Source organism: Patiria miniata, unplaced genomic scaffold (assembly GCF_015706575.1).
Source record: "Patiria miniata isolate m_02_andy unplaced genomic scaffold, ASM1570657v1 HiC_scaffold_7, whole genome shotgun sequence".
NCBI lineage: Eukaryota > Metazoa > Echinodermata > Asteroidea > Valvatida > Asterinidae > Patiria > Patiria miniata.
This window is the reverse complement of record NW_024037074.1, coordinates 15,917,447-15,940,164: the sequence shown is the minus strand read 5'-3', so window position 1 is coordinate 15,940,164 and position 22,718 is coordinate 15,917,447. Positions and strand designations below refer to the sequence as shown.

At 39.7% G+C, this 22,718-nt stretch overlaps 1 protein-coding gene across 4 annotated transcripts; it reads left to right on the top strand.

Annotated features, from left to right (window-relative positions):
• Positions 1–347: 347 nt before the first annotated feature.
• Positions 348–22,159, top strand: LOC119744524. Of its 4 annotated transcripts, none has more exons than XM_038220477.1 (18): positions 348–2,320; positions 2,546–2,685; positions 2,877–2,937; positions 6,822–6,970; positions 9,911–10,049; positions 11,563–11,651; positions 11,924–12,023; positions 12,834–12,961; positions 13,789–13,921; positions 14,671–14,765; positions 15,905–15,989; positions 16,863–17,065; positions 17,595–17,733; positions 18,451–18,603; positions 19,818–19,877; positions 20,144–20,206; positions 20,802–20,870; positions 21,703–22,159. In XM_038220477.1, exons 2-18 carry the CDS (start codon positions 2,647–2,649, stop codon positions 21,840–21,842), a joined length of 1,845 nt encoding a protein of 614 aa, XP_038076405.1. In that variant the 5' UTR covers positions 348–2,320; positions 2,546–2,646; the 3' UTR covers positions 21,843–22,159. The 4 variants fall into 4 exon arrangements, with proteins under 4 accessions (XP_038076405.1, XP_038076404.1, XP_038076407.1 ...); XM_038220476.1 differs by having other exon boundaries at positions 350–2,320; positions 21,700–22,159; XM_038220479.1 differs by lacking the exon at positions 20,144–20,206 and having other exon boundaries at positions 351–2,320; positions 21,700–22,159.
• The last annotated feature ends 559 nt before the right edge of the window (positions 22,160–22,718 follow it).

Below are 22,718 nucleotides of genomic sequence, written 5' to 3'. Positions count from 1 at the left end.
TCCTGTTTGACACATTTTAAAGACGATGATTGTGAGAAGTATAGGGTAATGTTTGTACGGAATATTTTCCCGTTTGTAACAATTCGTGTTAGATATTTAGGGCCATGTGTACGAATTAAACTTTTTGAAATTTCAGTCGCGTCTATCACGTATTTTCTCGTCATTCTACATTGATACTCATTGTGAAAAAAATTAGGGCCATGTGTACAAAACTTTCATCGCCGTTTTGTAGAGATTTCTACCAAACCCATTTTTTTCTTGTGTTAGCTTTCTGTACCGATTAGGGCCTATGTACAGGATTCCAGGGCCATGTGAACATGTCTTGCTTTGTTTTTGTGAAAAAAATTCGAATATTATGCACAACTTTTAAGGCCATGTGGTGTAGTGCCAGAGAGTCTATTCCTCCGTTCTCTGTAAATTTCTTTTGTAGCCGAATGTGTATTTTCTTGAAAGCTGCTTGTGCGTTCAACCTGTACTGGGTGCGAATCATTGTGTAAAATACTCTAGGGCCATAGCTATTTTGAAGTTTAAAAGCTCAAATGTTGGATCTAAGTTTTCTTGTATATTTATTTTCCTTACCTGTTGTAACTTCACTGTGGTTCATGGAGTGAAATACTCTTAAGGCCATGTTTACAAATCTACATTATTTGTCCTTGTGTCAAAACTTTTTCTCAACTGCAACGCCACGCCCATCCATGGCGATCTTTTATTTTAAAATGTTCTTCCTGTATAGGGCCATGTGCAGATCTTATTCCTTGAAACATGTAACGGTCATGAAACTATAATCAGAAAGATGGTTTCAACGATTCCACGATTATTTTGCGACATGCAATAGTCTCTCATCCTTAAGCTTGTCGAAATGGGTCTTATAGACATAGATTTTGTATTGAGTGCGAATCATTGTGTAAAATACTCTAGGGCCATGGCTATTTTAAAGTTTTGAAAAGCTCAAATGTTGGATCTAAGTTTTCTTGTATGGATTTCCTCACCTGTTGTAACTTCACTGTGGTTCATGGAGTGAGATACTCTTAAGGCCATGTTTACAAATCTACATTATTTGTCCTTGTGGTCAAAACTTTTTCTCAACTGAAACGCCACGCCCATCCATCTTTTTAGTATAAAATGTACTTCCTATATAGGGCCATGTGCAGATCTTACAGATCCCTTGAAACATGTAACGGTCATGAAACTATATAATCAGAAAGATGGTTTCAACGATTCCACGATTATTTTGCGACATGCAATAGCCTCTCAACCTTAGGCTTGTCGAAATGGGTCTTATGGACATAGATTTTTTGTTTGTGATTTTTCTTCCTTAGAATATCCGATTTGTAAAGATCGATAGTTGCCTTTTTGTGTTATATATGACCACTGTGTCAATTTTGTTTAATGTAAATCAGGTGTGACGACACCTGTTACGTATCGGATAACACCTTTAAACGCTCTGTAAAGTGTAAAGCCTGAATTTATTGGGTGAAACAATTCGCATGTTTTCTTATTTTTTGAACAACCTCAATTCCAATGGAGGTTTTGATCGCTGGTATACCTTTTAATTCTGATAAGTCCGATCACAGCTGGTCGGCAATCATCAATGTGAAACTTGTTTCCCTTTGAACCGCGCCAAGTTGCGCGTCAGTGGATGCGCGTTGCTTTGCGCAAACTGGAATATCATCTTGGCGACCAGTGGACCAAATTATCTATTAAAGGTAGCTAAGTTTTCTTTCTCAACGGTTAAATCCATTACAGTGGTCAGGTAAGGACCACTAATTGGATTATCTTCACCGTCTGTATGTTAGATACTTGGCACCCAGTTAGGCCTAGATAATAGCGCACGTTTCCCTTTTTCTATCTTTATAGGCTAAATTATCTATTAAAAAATAAACTAAATTTTCTTTCTCAACGGTTAAATCCATTACAGTGGTCAGGTAAGGGCCACTTATTGGATTATCCAAGTTCACCGTCTGTATGTAAGATAACTGGCACCCAGTTAGGCCTAGATATGTAGCGTGCGTTTCCCTTTTTCTATGATGGCATCTTTACAGTGGTCAGGTAAGGACCATTAATTTACGTTTTCCTTCTCTTTTTACCACAGCACCGGTCACAAATTTGATCAGGAAACCACTGTACATTGTAGTAACAAACCTAGCTCCGCTAGGAAGATTCTTTTATTTTCAGCAACTTACAATTATAGATTAGGAGGACCAGTAAGCCAGGGTGCTCATGTCAGGAGCTGATGACACGGAGGAACCGGAAGCAGGGAGGAGGAACAACGGATGCCGGACGACCCTGCCTGTCGGGCAACCCATTACTGATTTCCCAGGTAAAATATTTCCTTTCGAAAAATGCCCTTAGGATGTTTCAAGTTGTTCTGCTTGTTGTGTCTGCGATTATACCTTATGGAATATGATTAATTTAGAGGAAAAACTTAAGGTGAAATAATAATCACTCAACAACTTCACATGTTCACAAATAAACCAGAAGAGCAACATGCGCATGATTGTCACGCACAGATTCTTACATTGTGTTCCTTCTAATCTTCTGGCAGAGATGGACGGCTGCAGGATGAGATGTCATTCTGGACGAAGATACGATCACTTTTGAATCCCAAGGAACCGGAAGCAGGGAGGAGGACCGACGGAAGGACTGATGACCTGCTTGCAGAGCAAGTCTTCACCAATTCTTAAGGTAACATAGCAAAAGGGAATTAGATGTATTTTTCATTTATTCATTTTCAATTTTTGTCTTAGTCTTCGGGCCAAGTGGCATACCAACAATTGTTACGACATATCTTCTCAATCCGCGGTATGAGTTGGGTTGTACTTCGAATGTGAAAAAAAATGTAATATAACAGATATATATTTCTTTTATCGTTGCAGATGCCTCTTAGTGCTTCAACGGTGAGCAGCAAAGACGATGACGATATACGTGATTTTTATGGTAAATATAACCCATTGCGCTCATACCGTGAATGCTTATAATGACCCCCTTCATTTTTTTGACGGTATAATAATAATTCATATCATCTTAAAAACGCTTTACACTACATTAGAAGCTCTGAACAGTTACAAACTACATACATTCTTTAGGCCTATATGTTTTTTTTGAGCGGGGGGGGGGGTTGTCGCTTTTTTCAGCCTACTTTTTATACACGGCTAGTGTCTATTTCTAAAAACAATACACCTGTCGTATTTTTAAAAATGTTTTTGCTGATCCCAGAGGGCCCGCGCCTAGTGTCCTCTTTTTCTCACAGACTGAGTTACTGACTAGGCCCTATTGTTGCTCGCGAAACGTGGGTACTAGCGACGGTACGATCGCGACCTGATCGACCGGATACTTGTCTGGCGCCCACTGCTGGCCTGAACGCGCCAATGTTGTTATCTTTGTGTGGCGCATGCAGCTGCAGGCGCTAGTTTTAGCTCAGCTTTCACATTTTCGAATCAACAACTAGCATCGCAGGAGGAGAAATCAAAATCCAATGAGGATAATGGAGTTCCTTAATTGCATCATATTAACAACTGTTCTCTGTGCGTGTCTTCTGCATACCGCAGGTAAAATTTGATTGTAAAGACAGCCACAATTATACTGTTCTATGGCCTCGCGCTAACTCCGCGCTGAATGACGTAGCTAGCTAGTTTGTTGTGATGCAGTGCGTGGCCTAAATGGGGCCGGCTAGCGGCCCTGGTCATGCATGCCTGGCCTGCTGGCCTTGGAAAGATCAAAGAAACCTGTCTGTATTACTCTGTTGTACTTATTTATAAAAAAAGTAAGGAAAGAATTCCATATCTGAACATCACTTGGCACCCTGTGCACACACCACTTGTTTGATCTTCAATATTTTCCCTGCTACATTTTTACTTAGGACACGTTATTAAATTGTTAATTCTGACGGTTGATCAGTCATGTCAGTTGAGAACATTGCAGGGAAAAATAAAAAAATGATAGCCATATATTGAATTCTTTCGAACAAACACTTGTCTTGTCTTGATGAATACTGCACCAACACCCCTTCTCAGGGGTCACACGGGCAGGGTATATCCTTCCTGCCAGAAACACCGGGGCGAACCCCTTCTCTTAGCGATAAGCGTTACTGGGTTCTTTTACGTGCGTTAGGCCTTATACAGCACACTCGACCTACGGCTTTGCGTCCCATCCGAAGGACGAAGCAAGAATGGCTAAGTGCCTTGCGTAAAGGCACAAGTGTCCGGGCTCGGGCTCGAACCCACGTCACTGTTGCCTCTGAAACACCAGAGCATGAGTCCGGAGCTCTTAACCGCTAGGCCATGACACTCCACTATTTATCCTATATTTAAAAGATCCCACACTCTCTGTCTGTCTGCCTGATGCCTGTCTAATGTCTGTCGGTCTGTCTGTCTGTCTGTCTGTGTGTCACGTAAGTTTTGTAAAAGGCCTAAAGATTGTGTGCAAGCACAAAACAAAGTGCAACAGTTAATGGAGAGGTATTCAGTGTATGCAGGTTCTATGCCCCGTTTTCACTGTCCTCTGAAGTCATGGTTGGCAAGTGAAAAAAAAATAATTTGCGTGTTTTATTTTGCTTTTTTGGCAAATTTGTTTCTTTCAGACTTTCAATAGAAAATATTTATACAACATTGTGCGCCTATCAAATGTTTCCCCCAATGTTTCAATAATCAAATTAATGCACATTTTTTTTGTACAAATGGGATGACATTCTGTGCTTGGTGCAAGTTGGTAAATATCTCCAATTTCCACCAAACTGCTGAGAAATGCAAGTCACAGGACTTTCTTTTCAGAGCTGGTATGCTTCACTTTTCCAAAGCCATTTCCCCCCCCCCCAAAAAAAATTATCATGTTTACTGGCCTGCAGCCATTCAAATGTAATTGTACAGTCAACAGGGTTCCAAACCACAATGGAAATCAGGAAAAAAAGTTGAAAATGACCTACTTTTCCTGTCATGTTCAGGGAATTCATGTAAAACACCAACAATTACGGAATTGAATTTGGCAGTGACCCAGAATGGAAAGGTTTTCCCGCCGGAGGGGTGTGCGGGACATTTCTTGGCTAATTTGCATAATTTCCCCATTGAAATTCAAGCCTTGCATTTAAACTGAAAAGCGTGACCCTGTGTAATCGGAATGCCGCCACATATTTTCGTCCGAAAAAAAAAATGTATTTTGGGACAGAACCGGTCTTGGCCAAACAAAGGGACTTACTGGTACCAGCCCGGGATGGCTGCTACACGGTTGAGTGGAAACTATTGATTGTTGATGGAATTGGTAACAAGCTAATTCAATTGAATTTGAAAAAAAAAAAAAAGTTCTGCAGAACTCAAAGGCTGTACTTGGTATTGTTCACTGTATTTCGTATACTATCCCGGTGACTGTTTGTCCGGCCGGCACACAGTATGAAAATCACAGAATTGTTTGTTTATGAGTTTTGTAAAAATGCTTAAAATACAAATATGTTTCTGTACTTGGCCTCAGGGGTATTTTGTTTGCGATGCATGTCAATATTATAAATTAAACACAATAAAGCCATAAAAAAATTGCCAAATGTTCAAAGTATTCGCAAAGTACTTCATTTCTATTCTTAATTTTAAGCTGTCTGGAAATTATGTAAATGACCACATTCATATAAAGGCCAAAGATGTTGACATGTCAGTGATTTGGGAAGATTTCCATATACGAAGTTCACTCAACACCCTGTGTACAAACCCTATGAGATTGGACTGAAAAATTATAAGTATTTTCTAAGAACATGCTTGTATTTTCTCACTGCTCAAATTGACTTTGATTACATGAAATTGCTATCTGGGGGCTTGTTAGTCAATACAGAGGAAAATTAGTGAACTTCTTATATATGGAAATCTTTCCAGTGATTTTACCCCTCAATCTTTTTCTACAGCATACAGTACACTTTCGTACCGGTAGCTGAAATGTTGGCCTATTGAGTTCCATTGCCAGATTTATCCATGCATCTCTTTTCTGTACCACATGTAAAGGACCTTAAAAAGAATTTAGTTTTTAGAATGAAAAGAAAACAACAAAGTGAGTTTTAAAAGTACACCGATTAGGCCTACTGTACGAGACAGTAATTCTCAAATAAAAATCACAAAAAAATCCACATTTTTTGTTTCTCATCATGGGAAAAAGTGGGGGATGATACAATAGCCCATCCCCCCGTTCAAGCAACACATGAAGTGAAGCAAAGGAACCACTGCACATAAGTGGTTGGCAACTTAGGCCAAAAGAAACAGTCTTCGGTTTCTGGTATGGAGCTTGCCCCAAAAGTGGTGCGGCGGCGTGTTTTTTAAATTTTTAATTTGTTTTTTTCTTCAAATGTCGGCTGATGACTGCAAATGATGCCTGACAAAATATATTGCAAAACGTATGGGAGCCCAGAGAGGTCACATAAAGATAATACTGTATACTTGATCGTAACCCCATCTAAAAACACGTTAAATTATGCAGCAGCAGGATTCCAGTCAAACCAGTGAGTTTGGCGGTTTTGAGACATCATCTTACATTAAACTTTTTTTAAAAAATTTTGCATCATGTTGCCTGTTACAATGCACATAAACATGGAGTCTGTTTTGGTTTTCCGTGTGGCCTTGTTTTCATTTTTGAAAATTCCCCACAAATGACATTCCATACCTTTTTCACTATTTTTTATTGTCTAAAAATTGACTAACTTATATATAATGCCATAATCCCATAATTTTGAACCAGTTCCTCACATCATTCCACGGTCGGGTTCTTGGGAACCATGCATACCCCTACTACGTTCTAGCGATCTCAAAGACTTGCGTGTAAGTTGATGTGTTTTGAATTTCTCACACATACAGAGGCCCAAAATTACCAGGAGGAATGTACATCATTGGATCAGGCAGTGCAACAAATCAACGACCAAGCACAGTTGACGACATTTGGAGGTAACGTCAATTGCAGCCGGAATGCGGATTGTACTGGGTTGAGTTGCATGCTGACTTTGCAGGTGAGGCATGCGACAAGGAGAGATGAAATTTTACTATTATCGTTTTTGGCTGGAATAAGACAAAATTGACAGTAGTGTATGTTGCAGGCCTTCAATATTCCTACTTCTTGTACTTTTCCCTTTTTTTTCCCTCGCTCCTACTTTTTTACTTGAAATTCCTACTTTTTCCTCCTTTTTTCTACTGTTGTCTGACAACTGGAGAAAATGAAATCTCTTTGAATGTTTTTCATAAAAGTGTTTGTCATGAATGTAAATCACACAATGAAGGGCTTGGGCTCATGAGTACTGCAACTGTCCTTCCAAGAGCTTTCGAGCACGAGTGTTGTGAGTACAGAACATGCCAAATGAGGTTTATGATGCTGTGCACATGGCTGAGCATCAACAAAAGCTCTTCCTGAGAGCCTGCAAAACTTCTACTTTTATCTTGGTTTTGTCCTCCAAAGTCCTACTAGTGAATATTCAGTAAAAATAGTTTTTCCTGTCTGCTTTGCAAGCTGTGGTATCCTAGGTCACTACGAGGAAATGATGAAATGTTGATTTTGTAAAACAGTCGCGTTTGTATTTCTATGCCTGTAGTGTTTTGATAAGTAAACTTTCACTTTTCTGTATACCGTATGTGCACATTGCACTAGCTGTGTGTGTTGAAGTTGTTCTACCCATGTTCTTCAACTTGATCAATTTTTATTTCTCCTGTTTAAAGGGAATATACATCATTGGCTTTTGCTGTAATTTTAAGAAATGAACTATTTGAGGGGTTAGTATAATAGATCAAATATTGTTACACTCACATGTTTGAAGTTTTGTGTTCGAAAATGCTGGAAAAACCAAGAAAAACAAAACTGCTCAAGTAGTCTGGTTCCCTGACTCCACTAAATATAAAATGGATCAATTTACAGATGCCGGAAAATTGTAAGGTAAGGGTACCAGTCTAGCTGGCCTGCACCTGTTCATGAACATGTAACCAATAGCAAACAAAATTTGGACTGAATTAATGGTAAATTTGGAGCAGTAGTTGAAAAATAGTTAGGTTTTTCCAACGGTGGTCGACCGACCACCGCTGGAAATTTTTACAAAAATACCATTTTCTTGAAAATGACTTCACACCAGGTGCCATAATTTTACAGGATGCTTTAGACTGTCATTTACCAACATCCTATTAAGGTATTTCACAAAAACTTGGTAGTTTTATTTTTCGATGTTTGCAAATGTTGTATATTCCCTTTAATAACAACATGTCAATTTGTATGTTATATTTAAAAGGCTCCTTTATCCAAAATGCTTTAACCCATTACCACCCCAACCCTTTAAAATCCAACTGCACATTTTGTTGGAATCTGTTGGAGTGAGTATACCACCAGAATGTCTTCAGCTCAGTGTGCATGCGATTTAAAGGGAATATACATCATTTGCTTTTGCTGTAATTTTCAGAAATGGATGGAATTGGGGGGTTGGAAATATATAGCAAATATAGTTACACTGACCTTTTTGAGGTTTTGGGTTCGAAAACGCTATAAAAACCAAGAAAAACAATCATTTTCCTGTAGTCTGGTTCCCTGACTCATGATATAAGAAGAAACAGAGCAGTTTACATACATTGGGGAATTGTAAGGTCAGGGAACCAGTCTAGCTGGCTCGTACCCGTTCATAGGTTTGTAATCGATTGCAAACAAGTGCGATGGTCAATTGTGGCCAGTATTTGAAAAAAAGCCAGTTTTTTCCAACGCTGATCGGCCGATCAGCGTTGGAAATTGATACAAAAATACCACTTTTCTTGAAAATGACAGTATACCAGGTGCCATGATTTTACAGGATGCTTTACACTGTCATTCACTAACAGTCCAGCAAGGTATTTCAAAATGATTTGGTAGTTTTATTTTTTGATGTTTGCAAATGTTGTATTTTCCCTTTAAAATCCAACTGCACATTTTGTTGGAATCTGTTGGAGTGAGTATACCACCAGAATGTCTTCAGCTCAGTGTGCATGTGATTTAATGTTTAGCAAGTGGAGAGCTTTATGATCATGTTAAAAGTTTTAGAAGGATATCAAATACATGACTGCACAGGGACTGCCTTTTTCAAGGTGTATACGCTGAAGAGAGTTGAACAAACTTTTTGTCACTCAGGGAGAAGATAAAAACCTGATCCTGTCTGGTATGTGAAATTACATCCCCGGGGCAGTGGCACTGGAAGTGACATTTGGTCCATTTACAGTCATTTTGCTCAACTGGGACAGATTTATTGTTTTTATAGGCTGGACAAAAAAAAAATGCCCATATAAATCATCAAGCTGTAAAACGTCAAGATAGCCATTGGTGATCTTGTTGAAGTTGAAGTAGTTGAACCACATGTATGGTAAACGAGTAGTTCGCCCCCGAGCTTGCTCTTAGTTAACCATTTGTCTGGAAAAGCATGGCAAATTTGAAAGGAATGTACTTTTCGATAAAAATAACCAAAAAATGGATGTTAAATAATTTGCAACATTTACATTTTTTATGGAGGAGTAGAAAGTTGCAGGAAATGTGTTCCTAAGAAAAACTCATCTTATGGACCTGTTAAAGTTTGCAAAAAAAAACCTAGTTGGGTTTTGAAAGATTTTGGATGGTATAGTGCAGGTGTAATTACACATTTATAAGGGGAAAAAAGCAATTAACTCAGCTAGCTACCAACACATTCATTTGTACACGCATATTTCTCACATATACTTGTAAGCCTATGGTGTTTATTCATCGCAACTTTATTTTGAAAATAGAATTGCTTTTTTAAGTAATGTGTTGTTCTTTAACTTCACAAGAGTTTTGAAGTTGACTTAACTTTTTCTTTTTTCCATGTTTTCTGTAAATCAGCTGGTTTGGTTGCTTGGTAGGAAGTGCGCCCTCGAGGCTTTGGGCGCGTAGCCAATAGACTCATTCTATATTTCTGCATGGTTTTTCTTTCACTCAGGGTGAGAGAACCGAGCTGAGGATCAAGCTGCATCCCTGCGACGATCCTCCGCAGATGTACCTGCTGATCCAGGACCCAGACACCAACTTGCCTTACGTCGAGCAAACGGTGACCCACGGAGACACCTACGATATCCCAGGTTGGTCGGGGAAAAACGTCAAGGGCCAAATAAGCCATTTGCGAGTAACCTATACCCTTTGGGATTTACATTTGAAAAACGTCTGGTACAATGACTTGCTCAGAATGCTTGGCACATTTTAACTTTGAATTCTCCAGACCAAAGACACTGTTGCTAATCACAAGATTCGGGGCAAGCTCTTGCATAGTTACGTAAGAGACGCTCAGCACCAATACATCGTTCACAATGGGTGAGAATGGCACAAAGACACCAGACCATGCCAGAGCTGGGGGTTGCTAGCATAAGGCTTGCCCCGAATCACGTGATATAGTAACAGTCTCTTTGGTTGGGAGAATGCTAGGTTAAAACGTGCAAAGCATTGTATTAAGTCAGCGTTCCAGATTTTATTCAAATTTAACTCGCAAATGGCTTATTACATGTAGTTAATTGAAGAGCTGGGTCTTTTCCAATAATCAAATATTTGAATATTCGATTCCATTGGATCGAATATTCGGTTATAAAAATACAGATTTTTGGTCTTCCTATTTTCTAGTTTCAAATGCCGTCATGATGGTTTCATCATCATTTATTTCAACACAGTTTACATCAATATATCATTACAAAGAATGCTCACTTTGCACATTCGTGAATTTTATTCGTCAAAAATCTATTTCCATTTTCTTGGATGGATTCTACAATTTATTAGCGCATATATCAGCTGCATTTATTAAGCGTCTTGCAACACCTTAAAATAAGCTTTTAGAAAACAATTTGTAAAAAAAAATATTTGATTTTCCCCCTTTTATTTTATTACATTTCATCTGAATTTTGAATTGAAAAATAAATATTCAAATATTCAAATATTCAGCACAACCCTGGCTTATTGTAAAAAAATTGCCAATTGAAACACAAGAGAGGCCCTACTTGCAAAACAAACAGTGCCAGTGGAGCCTCTCTATCAAAATAACGATTTAGATTCATTATCCATTTCCTGAGACATTCACTTATTAGACGACTATTCAAAAGCCTTGACAAAGCTCATTCAGGCTGAAGTGAGTTAACCCTACTGCTGTTTGAACAGTCACAGATAGTCAAAAACTCCATCCCTTCTGCTGCCATACCTTTGTACACAGGCTAGTCACCAACAGTCCGATCACATTTCCTGTAGTTACTTGTCTAGTCAAATTCCATCAACAGACAAAAGCTAGTATCTGATTGGCACAGCTGGCCGAGCAATCGCCTACAGTCTAAGCATAGCTGTTTCCAGTGACATAAACAGTCACAGCCAGTCGATACTGTTTATGGCAACTGTTAAAAACAGTCACTTGATTTTGACTGCTGAGCTGGCTTTGGTGAATTTGCCAGCCAGAGAGGGAGGGTTCATTGGCAAAAATCAAGAAACATTGGCATTTTCTACTGATTACCATCATGCAATATTTGTTCCTGATGACTGGAAATGAAAACATCCATTGTTCATTTTGTTCCGTTGGGTCTCATTTTTAATATTTAACAAAACTGTATTGTTGGTTTGTAGGTTTACACTTCACCTACATGGACTTTCTGACTGTGAGTGTAGCCATTGGTGTACAGTTTGAACAAGTCTCTGGAGGATTCCGAATAGGGGTAAATATACATTTTATGTAGCTTAAAATCCATTCTTTTCAGTGACAAAATAGAGCAGTGGTGTTAATACGTCCTTCTATAGAAATACAGTAGTGAACATATTTTTCAAAAACATAGTCTGCTGTCGTAGAGGAAGCCATGTCTACAAGTAACAGCTCATTTATATAACTTGTCACTTGATATTGAGTCTAGATGACTTTGGTTGGCAAGTAATGCACCTGAGATATGACTTAACTTCAAATTTCAGCGGTTATGTTATCATATTTCCGCAGTTGAATCTGATACCTCGTCTTGGTGACACCGATCTTACTGCGATCCCGCTTCTGACACCAATAGACATTGCCACACCACCTTGCACCACTCAGGGACCAGGTAAGTCCAGTTTGAAGCCTCTGTAATTGCAACATCTGAGCTTAAAGGGAATATACAACATTGCTTTTGCTGTAATTTTCAGAAATGGATGGATTTAGGGGGTTAGTATTTTATAGCAAATTGTTACACTGACTTGTTTGAAGTTTTTGTGTTCGCAGAAGCTTGAAAAAAAACCAAGAAAAACAATCCTGTTCCTGCAGTCTGGTTCTCTGACCCCACTTAAGATGAAACGGAGCAATTTATAGATGTCCGGGAATTGTAAGATCAGAGGACTAGTCTTGCTGGTTTGTACCCTTTCATAGACATGTAATCGATTGCAAACAAAATGTGGACTAACTAAATATGGTGACTTGGGGGCAGTTTTTGAGGGGGAAAAAAAAGGCATTTTTTTCCAAGGTCAGCCTACCAGCGTTGGAAATAGATACAAAAATACCTATTTCTTGAAAATCACAGCACATCAGGTGCCATGATATTACAGGATGCTTGAGACTGTCATTCGCTAACAGTTGAGTGAGACATATTGCACAATAATTTGGTAGGGATTTTTTTTTTTCCCCTGTTTGCAAATGTTGTATGTTCCCTTTAAGAGATAACCACATGCTCTTTGAATCTGCATTGAAATGTACAGTCTCCCAAGGCATGGCCTTTAAACCTTCCGGAGACAAACTTGTGATTATCACAATTCCCTTTTTACTTCCCACTCCATTGCCTCCAACCCCCCCCCCCCCCCCATCTCTACCATATATCAAAATGGCAGAGGTTTCAATTGCTGAACTGTATATTCATATCTTTATTTTTTTTTCATTCCAGAAAGCTTGCAGTGCATACGGATGAGAGAACTTGTAGAAGGACTGCGGCCACCTTATGATTTCCAGTGCCTGAGGAACAACGATTGTAGGGGCTTCAGCTGCAGCGGAGTAGTCCAGATTGATCCAGTTGTAAGTGTTTTGACAAACTGAGTTGAAACATTGAACAGATGATGTCATTCTGTCAGTGGCAAACAGTAGATGATTGGTGACCACTTTCTAAATTAGGAGGGACACGCTGCATGTGCATATTGGTTCTCGCATATATGGCGTGAGATTTGCACGACTTTGATATTCTAAGAAGATCTGAACAAGCATGTGACTAGCATCTTTGTGTCCTTTCCATCGTCTCCCCCAATGTCCTCCTCCGTAGGAAGTACAGTAGAACGCCACTATGGGCTCCATGCGCCAACAAGAGAGGGCACGTTTTTTCACTTTTTTGAGCTCCGTGGAGGGGACACACATCGTTAGCGTATATACTTTACTGTTCTGGTTCGTGCGTGAAGTACGCACAACTTCCTGAATGTGCAAAAGCTTTATAGCCACAGCGTCTTCGCATGAGCGTCAGGTTTCGTCGGGGCGTGAATACGTTCAAATTTAACTTGTAATGGTCTCCCAGACTAATCCCCGGCCGCAGTAACTTTGGATCATTTGATATACACAGTGGACGGACCGGGAACCAGTCTAGGTCTCCCCCAACTCTCCTTTTCTCTCCGTTGAAGGAATACTTGTGGACGGAGCCCATAACCAATATGACGGGGTCCATTGAAAAAAATCAACCACCCCTTCAAATTTTGGCCTTGCCCAACTGTACTGTAAAATGGCAATCTCCAACTTGACGCTCATTTCGTGGTGACAGTTATACAGTTAAGGCAAAAACAATGTCTAATTGCAGACAAAATTGCTGAATGCCAAAACTGTAATAACACGTTAGTTTGCTTGTATTTTTTTTCTACAAGTCTTTTCCAGTCTCGGCAAATTCAGTCTTGGACAGTTGTACGGTGCCCATCTCCTACAACATCACCCTGCGGGACGGGACCGGCCGATTTCTTTGGTCCCACTCTTTCATCCATTCCGAAGAGGTCATTATCCGTAAGTGACGCAAGTTTGACGCTTTCTGCATCTTTCTGCTGAGTGGATGCGTAAATTTGTTTTGTAGCCTTGCTGACGACAAATGGTGGATTTAAAGGCACGTAGGAAATGGACCTTACTCAAAGTTAAAAAAGGATTGGTACCAAAAACCCTGTGAAATTATTCTGCCTGAAATGGTAGCGTTTGGAAGAAAACAGTCATTGAAGGTGTTTTTATAAAGATGTGCCTGCTGGCACACTTGTTTTGAAACGGCATGTTTTTAAATAGAAGTGCTAGTAACGGGCACCGGAAAAAAATGCAAGGGTTTTATCTGTTTTCTCAAAATGTATGGTATGCATTGAGCTGAGAATTCATAAGGTCGGTTGTTATGCATACTGTTTAAAATTTTCAGCAATTTTGTTGCTTCAAATGATAAAAATATGTGAAAAAAGCAAATGATATTACATGTGAACAAGAATTCAAGTCAGTTTCTGACAAACAGTTTATCTAGATTCGTTGGAAATTGCGACCAGGAACTGTCGTCAGTTGACACTGTACTCTCCCACATTCTGCCTTCGTTCATACCTGTCAGCTTCATGATTACTGTGCAATTATAAGAAAAGATCCTGCAAAGTTCAAAACATCAGGCCCTCCGCCTATCTATCATTTACAAGTTGGATCGTCCCGTCATCAGTAAGCAGTTTAGAGCAGCTTTTTATTCATTTCTTGTTTTTATTTCTCAAACGGATAATGTCATTTCTGTTCAACAGAAGGGGATAGTATTAGGCTACCTCCAGGGGTTGTAGTCAAGATGAACGTAACCATGGATCCGGTGACAGAAGACATTGATTACTTGCTGACCACGGTAAGATAATGGCTGAATTCAACAGGCACAGATACGTCATTGTCAAGTCCATTACAAGTCAAAATGACTAGGCAATCACAAGTCAAGTCACAAGACAGTCACAAGACGATCACAAGTCTGGTGACAGGACTATTGTATTCAACCCAAGTCATTCACACTAAGAACAGGGCCCAATTTCATGGCGCTGCTAAGCACCGTGACAGAGCCTCCGTCTATTTCATGGAGACCATAAGCATAAGCACAGCAAAAGGCACGCTTACTTTGGAGGAAAAATTTGCTATCTTAGTGACGTAACAGTGAAAATCTCCATGCACGCGTGACCGTTAGCAACATACACGCTGCGAAATAGCGCTTAAGGTTAGCAAATTTTTCTGCTATGCTAAAAACAACTTTTGTGTTAACTATTAAGCAGCGCCTTGAAATTGGACCCAGGTGATGAGCAACGAAAAAGAAGGGCCTTTTTGGCAGTCGTTTCAGTATTTTCTCCCTTAACCACAATTGGATGTCACACAATCGCGAAGAATTCTACCAGCCCCGTCAAGCCAGGATTCCACCAATCATGCTAGGACTTTACTGACGCCAGGGTCCCACTAACCACTGTAAATAGAGCAGCACAATCAGCTGTAGCTATCGCCTGATGAAGTTTAGCAGTGTGCAGTCAAAACGTGTCGCGTACCACTCCAGTAACCACATCTTGAGACCAATGAGTAACCAGTACAGTCATGTCTCGTTAATACAAACTTGTTCGGACCTAGCCAAATTGTTTGTTATATCAGAATTTTGTGTTAAGAGGAACATCAGTCCCATTCATCGTGCACATAAATGCACAGTTGAGCTAAGACTTTGTTTGTTATAACCAGAATTTTGTATTAACAGAGTTTGTACTAACAAGATTCAACTGTGTATCTATTTTGATCAATTCTGCATTGCATGGGCATGAGTAGTGTTGAAAGACAAAATTAGCCCCGATGACAACAATAACAGTTCTGCTTTGCAATACTGGAATGAACTATCTTTATGTAATTCATATTTCTTGGTTCTCAGCTGGTAACAACTTTAAAAAGTAAATTTCTCCTCTTGGTGTTTTTGCTTAGTGTAGTTAAGAAACCGCTCGCTATCTTCTCTTTTTTTTGCCCCAGATCCGACTGAAGGTTTACTGTGGTGATTCACAGTGTGGAGATGAGACTTTTCTACAGAATGACCGTGTTCCCATCCCACCATGCGGTAAGTTGACAACTGTGACCATCCATCACCAATAACCTGGAAAGTTAAACATTTCAGTTCTTGAGGTTAACCCATTAGTCACTACAGTCCTTCTGATTTGAAAATCACAGGCATGTGGAAAAAGGCACACCTGGATTTTTCTAGGCGTGTGATTTTTCCAGGCGCGTAATTTTTCTAGGTGTCTGATTCTGTAGACCAAACTGGGACTGAACAATCTGGTATTTGTTTTTATAACATTCATCTTGGTTCACAGTAAAGCCGTTTTCTCTTCACTGACATACTTTTTTTTTATGGAGTGTAATTATGCCATAAATGTATGCCGAGGTGTGCGGTACAGAGGGATTCAGGCGTGCGATTATTCACACTTTTTGGGAAGCTTTTAGGTGTGTGACGGCATGGGGGTGTGATCGCACGCCTCAAATCAGAAGGACTGCACTAGACTGCCCGAAACTGTAGCGCCCGAAACCGCATTTCCTATAGAGTACCAAAGTGAATACATCACGCGCACAAAATGTGTGTAAAAGACATCAGCGCGTGATTCAGCCCGTGAACCAACACGCGCGCGTACTCCATTCGTTTGCACTACACTTTCTGGTTCTAAATGACGTCACACTTCTGTACTCTATTGCTCATTGTAGCCCCGAAACCTCCCGACCCCTCTGTGGTTTTATTGATTTTTCAGTGAATAAACACAATGTAATACAATGTAGTACAGCCTGAACTGTGGCGAATCCCATCGCTATGATGTTCAGAAATTTCAGGTTATTTAAGCATCTTGCTTCTCAATGGTGAGATATGCAGATAGGTGGGTCTGGCACAATGACCACACAAATTCGTAATGAGTTCAAACTAATCTGTGTTATTCCATTACAGATCACCCGATGCCAACCTCCACCCGCGGGCCCACCGTATCCTTGACCCCGATACCGGGTGCAGATGATGAGTGTTCAACCTTTCAGGCCATTGCCACTGACATCATGAAGAATGAATTCTTTGTAAATTACAATATGGAGTGCCAAGCCAATCGTCCAGACAGTGGCCCGTGTGATGGTTTGACATGCAACATGACTTCCAATGTAATTGTCACTGTTTTTTTTTAATGTAAGGCCTGTGCTGACAGTGAAATTGCCTATTGAGAACCATAATTCTAATTAAAAAAAAAAAATTGCATGAATCTACCAAAGTTGTGGTCAAGTTGCTAAAAGCTAGAAATTATGAATATAAACCAAAATAAAAGGAACGGTTTTACAAAGCAAATAATCGACCAATACATTCAAGGAACTTTCAAAGATGCATTCCCTGCGCTTGTTTAAACTTTTATCCTGAACAAGAGATTTCTTTTCTAAATTGATGTTTTTCTAGCAAATTAATACAAAAGTTAGACACTTTTGAATGAGATATCGACTGGAAAAATCCACCCATGTTTAGTTTATAATGAGTTATTACTTTACACATTTCAAATTACTTGCGGTCTGACAATCATTCCATTCTTGCGGGGTTGGTTGGTTCCCATCCCACAATCAGTATTAATAGTGTACGTAACGGTAGCCAGTTTGACTAGAACTTCATGTCACACTAGTTGTAAGACATTTCTTTTATTTGCAGGGCAATGATTTTGTCTATAAGATGAAGTTGTTTCAATGTGAGACACCAGTTCGTCTTCTGTTCACCGTTGATAATCGGGAAGAAGCCCGCAACTATCACTTGGCCAGAAACGTTTCCGGCAACGACATTGTTCCTCTTGGTGAGATCACAATAATACAAGGAATTATTGTAATGTAAAATGTAATGTTGCCTGGATAGATACCCTTAATTAATCAAAACCGTATGTCTTCTCGGTTCAATTTCACTGGGCTACTGACCCCAAAATATGGTGGAACTAATTTATGTACAAAGCAAAATAACCTTTGATCTTGTCAGGAACTTTTTCCATTGCATTGCATGATGTTCGGGTTTTCAGCTTGTACCCATCTTCCAAATGGGGGCGCTCTTCAAAACTGACCATTATTATGCATACTGGCAAACATATGCCGATTTTCAAGGCGCATTGTGATGGTTTTGGAGCTTGGTTGTTTTTTTTTCCCCTGTCAGAACTCTATAACCATTTATGTAAATAGTTACTAAAAAAAATATCTTTCAAAGAAATCCGCCAGGGGGGTAAGGTGGCCCCCCCCCCCCCCCCCCCCCCCCGGAAACGCCACTGCGCTGAATACTTGGCGCAAAAGTGAACGCGAAAGCAAACCTGAATTTGTTGACATGTTTTCGCGCAGCAAATGCGCAAAAGTTTAACACATTTGAACTCCAGCGAATTTCGCAGTGAATATTTCATGAGATCAAATTCACTTCGCATTCGCATGGAGCATGAACTGTTCTCAAGAGACCAAATAGGCCCATTCTAGATGAAAGTGCACCTTTAATGCTGTTTATTTTTTCACTTTTGTTTGTTTATTTCCGTTTAAAGATGGTGTTCAGCGGGGCTTAAAGATCAAGATAGTTGTGGTCAAACGGATGAATGGTGCCATCGAGCTAGCTTTGACCCTTCAGTATCCCATATCTTCAGGGCTGCCACCCGTTCCCCTTGTTCAAGATCGCCTCGTGCCTGTTGCACCTTGCAGTAAGTAGGGGGTAGTGCTGTGCTTTTTTGAAGTAGTTTATTATATGATTATTGGGACTTGGATTTGATCAAATATTTGAACACTGACATTGAGTTAAAAACGTTTTTATGAATATCATGTACATGTATGTATTGGTGTATTTTTCTCGATTTGTAGCTGACTAGCCAATATTTGACAGAATTTAAGATGCAATTTGGGATTAATGTTCTTTAAGGTAGCTTTCCAATCATGCATGTAAAGTGGCTGTTCACAAAAAATGTGGCAATTGACAAACAAAACCACTCAAACTTTAAAAATAAAATTACATCACCGATGTTTTTTCGTCATCGAGACGGCTTACATTTTCGAGTATTTTGTTTGATATAATGCTGTGTTTGGATATTCGTTTGATGGGCCAATATTCAGATATTCATGTATTTTGCACGGCCGTAACTGGGTGCAATCACATTTGCAGCGTTTATTTGATAGTTAAAAATGTTGCTATTTATTGGGCTACCCGTAAACCACCTATGAGTCAGCATGCAGGCTGCATCTGGAGGACAATACGGGCTGGATGTTTCAGTCCATGTTTGACTGAAAGTAGACATTTCTACCATCATACTTTTGGTCCATCTCCCCATGTTGCCTGAATACTGAACTAAATGCTTAACAGATTAAGGGGTGTTGAAACTTGAGGTGTTTGTAAAAGTTTAACCAATGGGGTACACTGCTAATGTTGACAGTAACTTATTGAGTAACACACTTTTGGATATTAAACACATTTTGTCCATAACTGCACTTCCCTTTTGCACCAAAATGAGAGCATGGAGCAGTAGGAGTCTCTTTGAGATATGTTGGACACAATAAGAGGGCGCTGTTTTGTTTGGGTAAACTCTTTTGTATTTACCCAGATACATTCAAACTAAACAGCGCCCTCTGATTGTGTCCACCGCATCTCAAAAAACACTCCAAGGATCTGAGAAGAAAGGCAGGTGTTATGTGCAGGCCCGTCGCCAGCTCTGAGCGTCAAGGGGAGCCATAGTACCAACTAGGGGGGCCCACTACCGTAAAAATACACATGTATGGCTTTTGCTGTTGGGGGCCAATTGCTCGCCAAGGTGGGCCCGGCCCCACCAGCCCCCCCCCCCCCCCCCCTCCCTTGGTGACGGGCCTGGTTATTTGATAATAATATACATGATAATTTGTGTTTTTGTTTTTATGGTTGTTTCTTTAGCCACCACCATGCCTGGGCCAACAGATTCAGCCAACAATCCCACAAAAGTCACCAAGCCAGGTACATTTTGACCCCCAAAAAGATCAGCATAGGCCCTACCTTCTTTCTCATGTTGCACAACAAAAACTCTCCAAAATAAGTTAGATTTGGTTTTCAAATTTGAATTTAATCATCTGTAACTGACCAACTAATTTATGTAGCAACATCGCTACCTCCGTATGTCTTCAACATGTCACTCACTCCAAAAAAAGATTATTTTGTTGTTGTTGAAAGTGCTACAATTACCATTATATTCATATATATATATATATTAATTTATTTTGTAGCTGGAGTAACTGATTCAACTCCTTACAAATTCACAACTGGCTCCGCAAAAGTGACTAAACCAGGTACAATACCCAAAAAAGGACTTTCCCCGTCGCATAAGTTGGACAAAAACAGGAGGAAAAAACACTATTACAAAATTGCTTGAACTTCTTTCAGAAAATTTGAAAGCATGCAGATAAGTTGAATGAAATCAATTGAATCAAAAATTCAAACATTCCGCGACTTTAATAATTAAATGAATCTTGGATAGTTTTGGACAAGGTACTAGCATCCTCTTACAACAGTTGAAACAAAGAATCAACCACAATCTGATTCAATCTACCAATTGGATTCAAAGTAAATTTACATATTCCTTTTTGTATTTAAAAAAAAAAATTTCTCATTGTCAAATGATAAATAAAGTTGTTTTCCCTTTAGAAAGGTTGCATTAAATCTGCAAAAGGTTTCAGTCATAAAAGCAAAAAAATAAAGTACCCGCCATTAGCCATCCAGTGTGTCTCAAGTTTAGGGTTAGTGGGAATCAAGACCTAATTTTACGCAGGATCTAACTTTTTGGGTAAATGCAGCATGTCATGTTATGGAAACCTTTCCAAATGAACCCAAATAATGTAGACTTTAGTTCTGTTAAATGTCTCTATTATTTTTTTTTTTAATCAGGAGCTAATGGTTCTGGTGGTGGTGGTGGTGGAAAGGGAGGCAAGTCAGGCAGCGCTACGTCAAATAAAGGTAGGTTGCCCTATCAGTATCTATAGGCATTGTGCATGAATACTAGAGGGCGCCATACCACTTTGCCAGAGGGGCACATTTAACCGGGTTATCGAACCCCGGCTTCAGCTCTGGGTTCAGTTGTGAAAAAGCCTTTGATGACCAAACCAAATGGAAGTACTCTAAGTTTTGGTCTCATTCACAGAATTCGATGTCGTTTGGATGTCATTTTATAGGATTTGATGAAGTAAAACCGAAACTGAAGTAAAAGTTTCAACAAATTGGCATGTGCATTTCGGCCCTAGAGAACAAATACAAGCATGAGAATGTTCATACTTTAGTTTGAGATCAAACATTTGGAATCTGAGAGAAAAACATTTTCAGCATAGAAAGAAACGCATCTTTTTATCAATTTTTTTCAACAAAAATTTGTAGAATTCTTTGTATTAAAATTGCCAATATCATTCCTGTAAATAGCAACCAAAATGCCAAGACCAGTTGAATGAGATGACGTTCCAGACCAGATAAATCATTTAAGTTTACACACATGAACAGTGTCCCCTAATGTAAAAGATAGTCCAGCTTACAGACAGTTCCTGTTTAAAATTTTCCCCTACCCCTGCAATGCAGTATTGACCTATCGCGGTAGAATCGCGGTAGAATCGCGTCAACGCAGCTTGTGAAATATTGTCTAATTACATGATACAAATGGACGCGGATGCGCAAAATCTGAGACAAACAAAACTTAGTGTACAAAAACTCCATAGGATTGTCTAAGGGGTGTGGCTAACTCGCAAACGGCGATAGGTCAATTCAACTGATGTTTGTGTTTTTCTTTTTCAACCCACAGCAGCCATGATTGCCATCCCTGTGGTTGTCGTGGCAATCGTTGTGGTCGCTGTCGTCATCTTGGCTGCAGTATGGTATCGTCGCCGTTCCCGTCGTCCCAATGATCACATTAACTTGATCGAGAACACAACTGCACCAATGTAAATCACCCCCTAGCCATCCCCCCAACCCTTCCTCCCAGAACAGCAGGTAAGCATAGTTGCTTACACGTCAGTGCCTTTTGGTGTGAAATTGTCAAGAGAACCGTACCAAAAATAACTGAACCATCCATGTGCCGTTTTGTGTCTGTCAGTTAAGTACGTACAAACTATCACTTCTGAATTTATCATAATTGTGATTTTTATCTCTTAAAAAAATGGATAAATATTTCATTCACTTGCTGTTGTCAGTTGAAAATAGAGGGATATAATTGCTCAAAAACCATGATAAAATTCAAAATTTAATATGAAGTGGATGACCCTATGAAGACGCCTTCCAAGCTTTTATGTACTTGCCGTAACCTATACAGAGTTGTTCTGTTGAAGGTTGACCTTTTCAAAATGAAATATTTAAGAAAAAATAACTGCCATAACAAAGGCAAAAACATGCTATGGGCTCCATGCACAAGTACCCCCTCAACGGTAAGGACGGGAGAGTTGGGGAGACCACTTGGAGTGACATTCGAACGATGCCAACGATGCCCAGCGCTCATACGAAGACACAGAATGAACTTAGTCGTGCGTACTTCGCGCCATACGTGCATGCGGTGTGCCCCGTCCACGGAGCTCTCGAGAGTGGTAGATTGGCGCCCTCTCTTGTTCGCGCACGGAGCCCATACATCAGAATAACTCAAAAGCAAGAAACTAGAGTTACTCCAGAATTTGGGATTTTTTAAATTACTTTTGGAAAGTACATGTATGCAAAGTTTATATTTGTTTTCAAATCATCATCTTTCGCGAGGGGTCATTTGGCAGATAGAACCCCACCTGATTTTGTGTGGAACTTCGTGGAACCTATTTTAATCGGTTTTCGTGTTTGTAC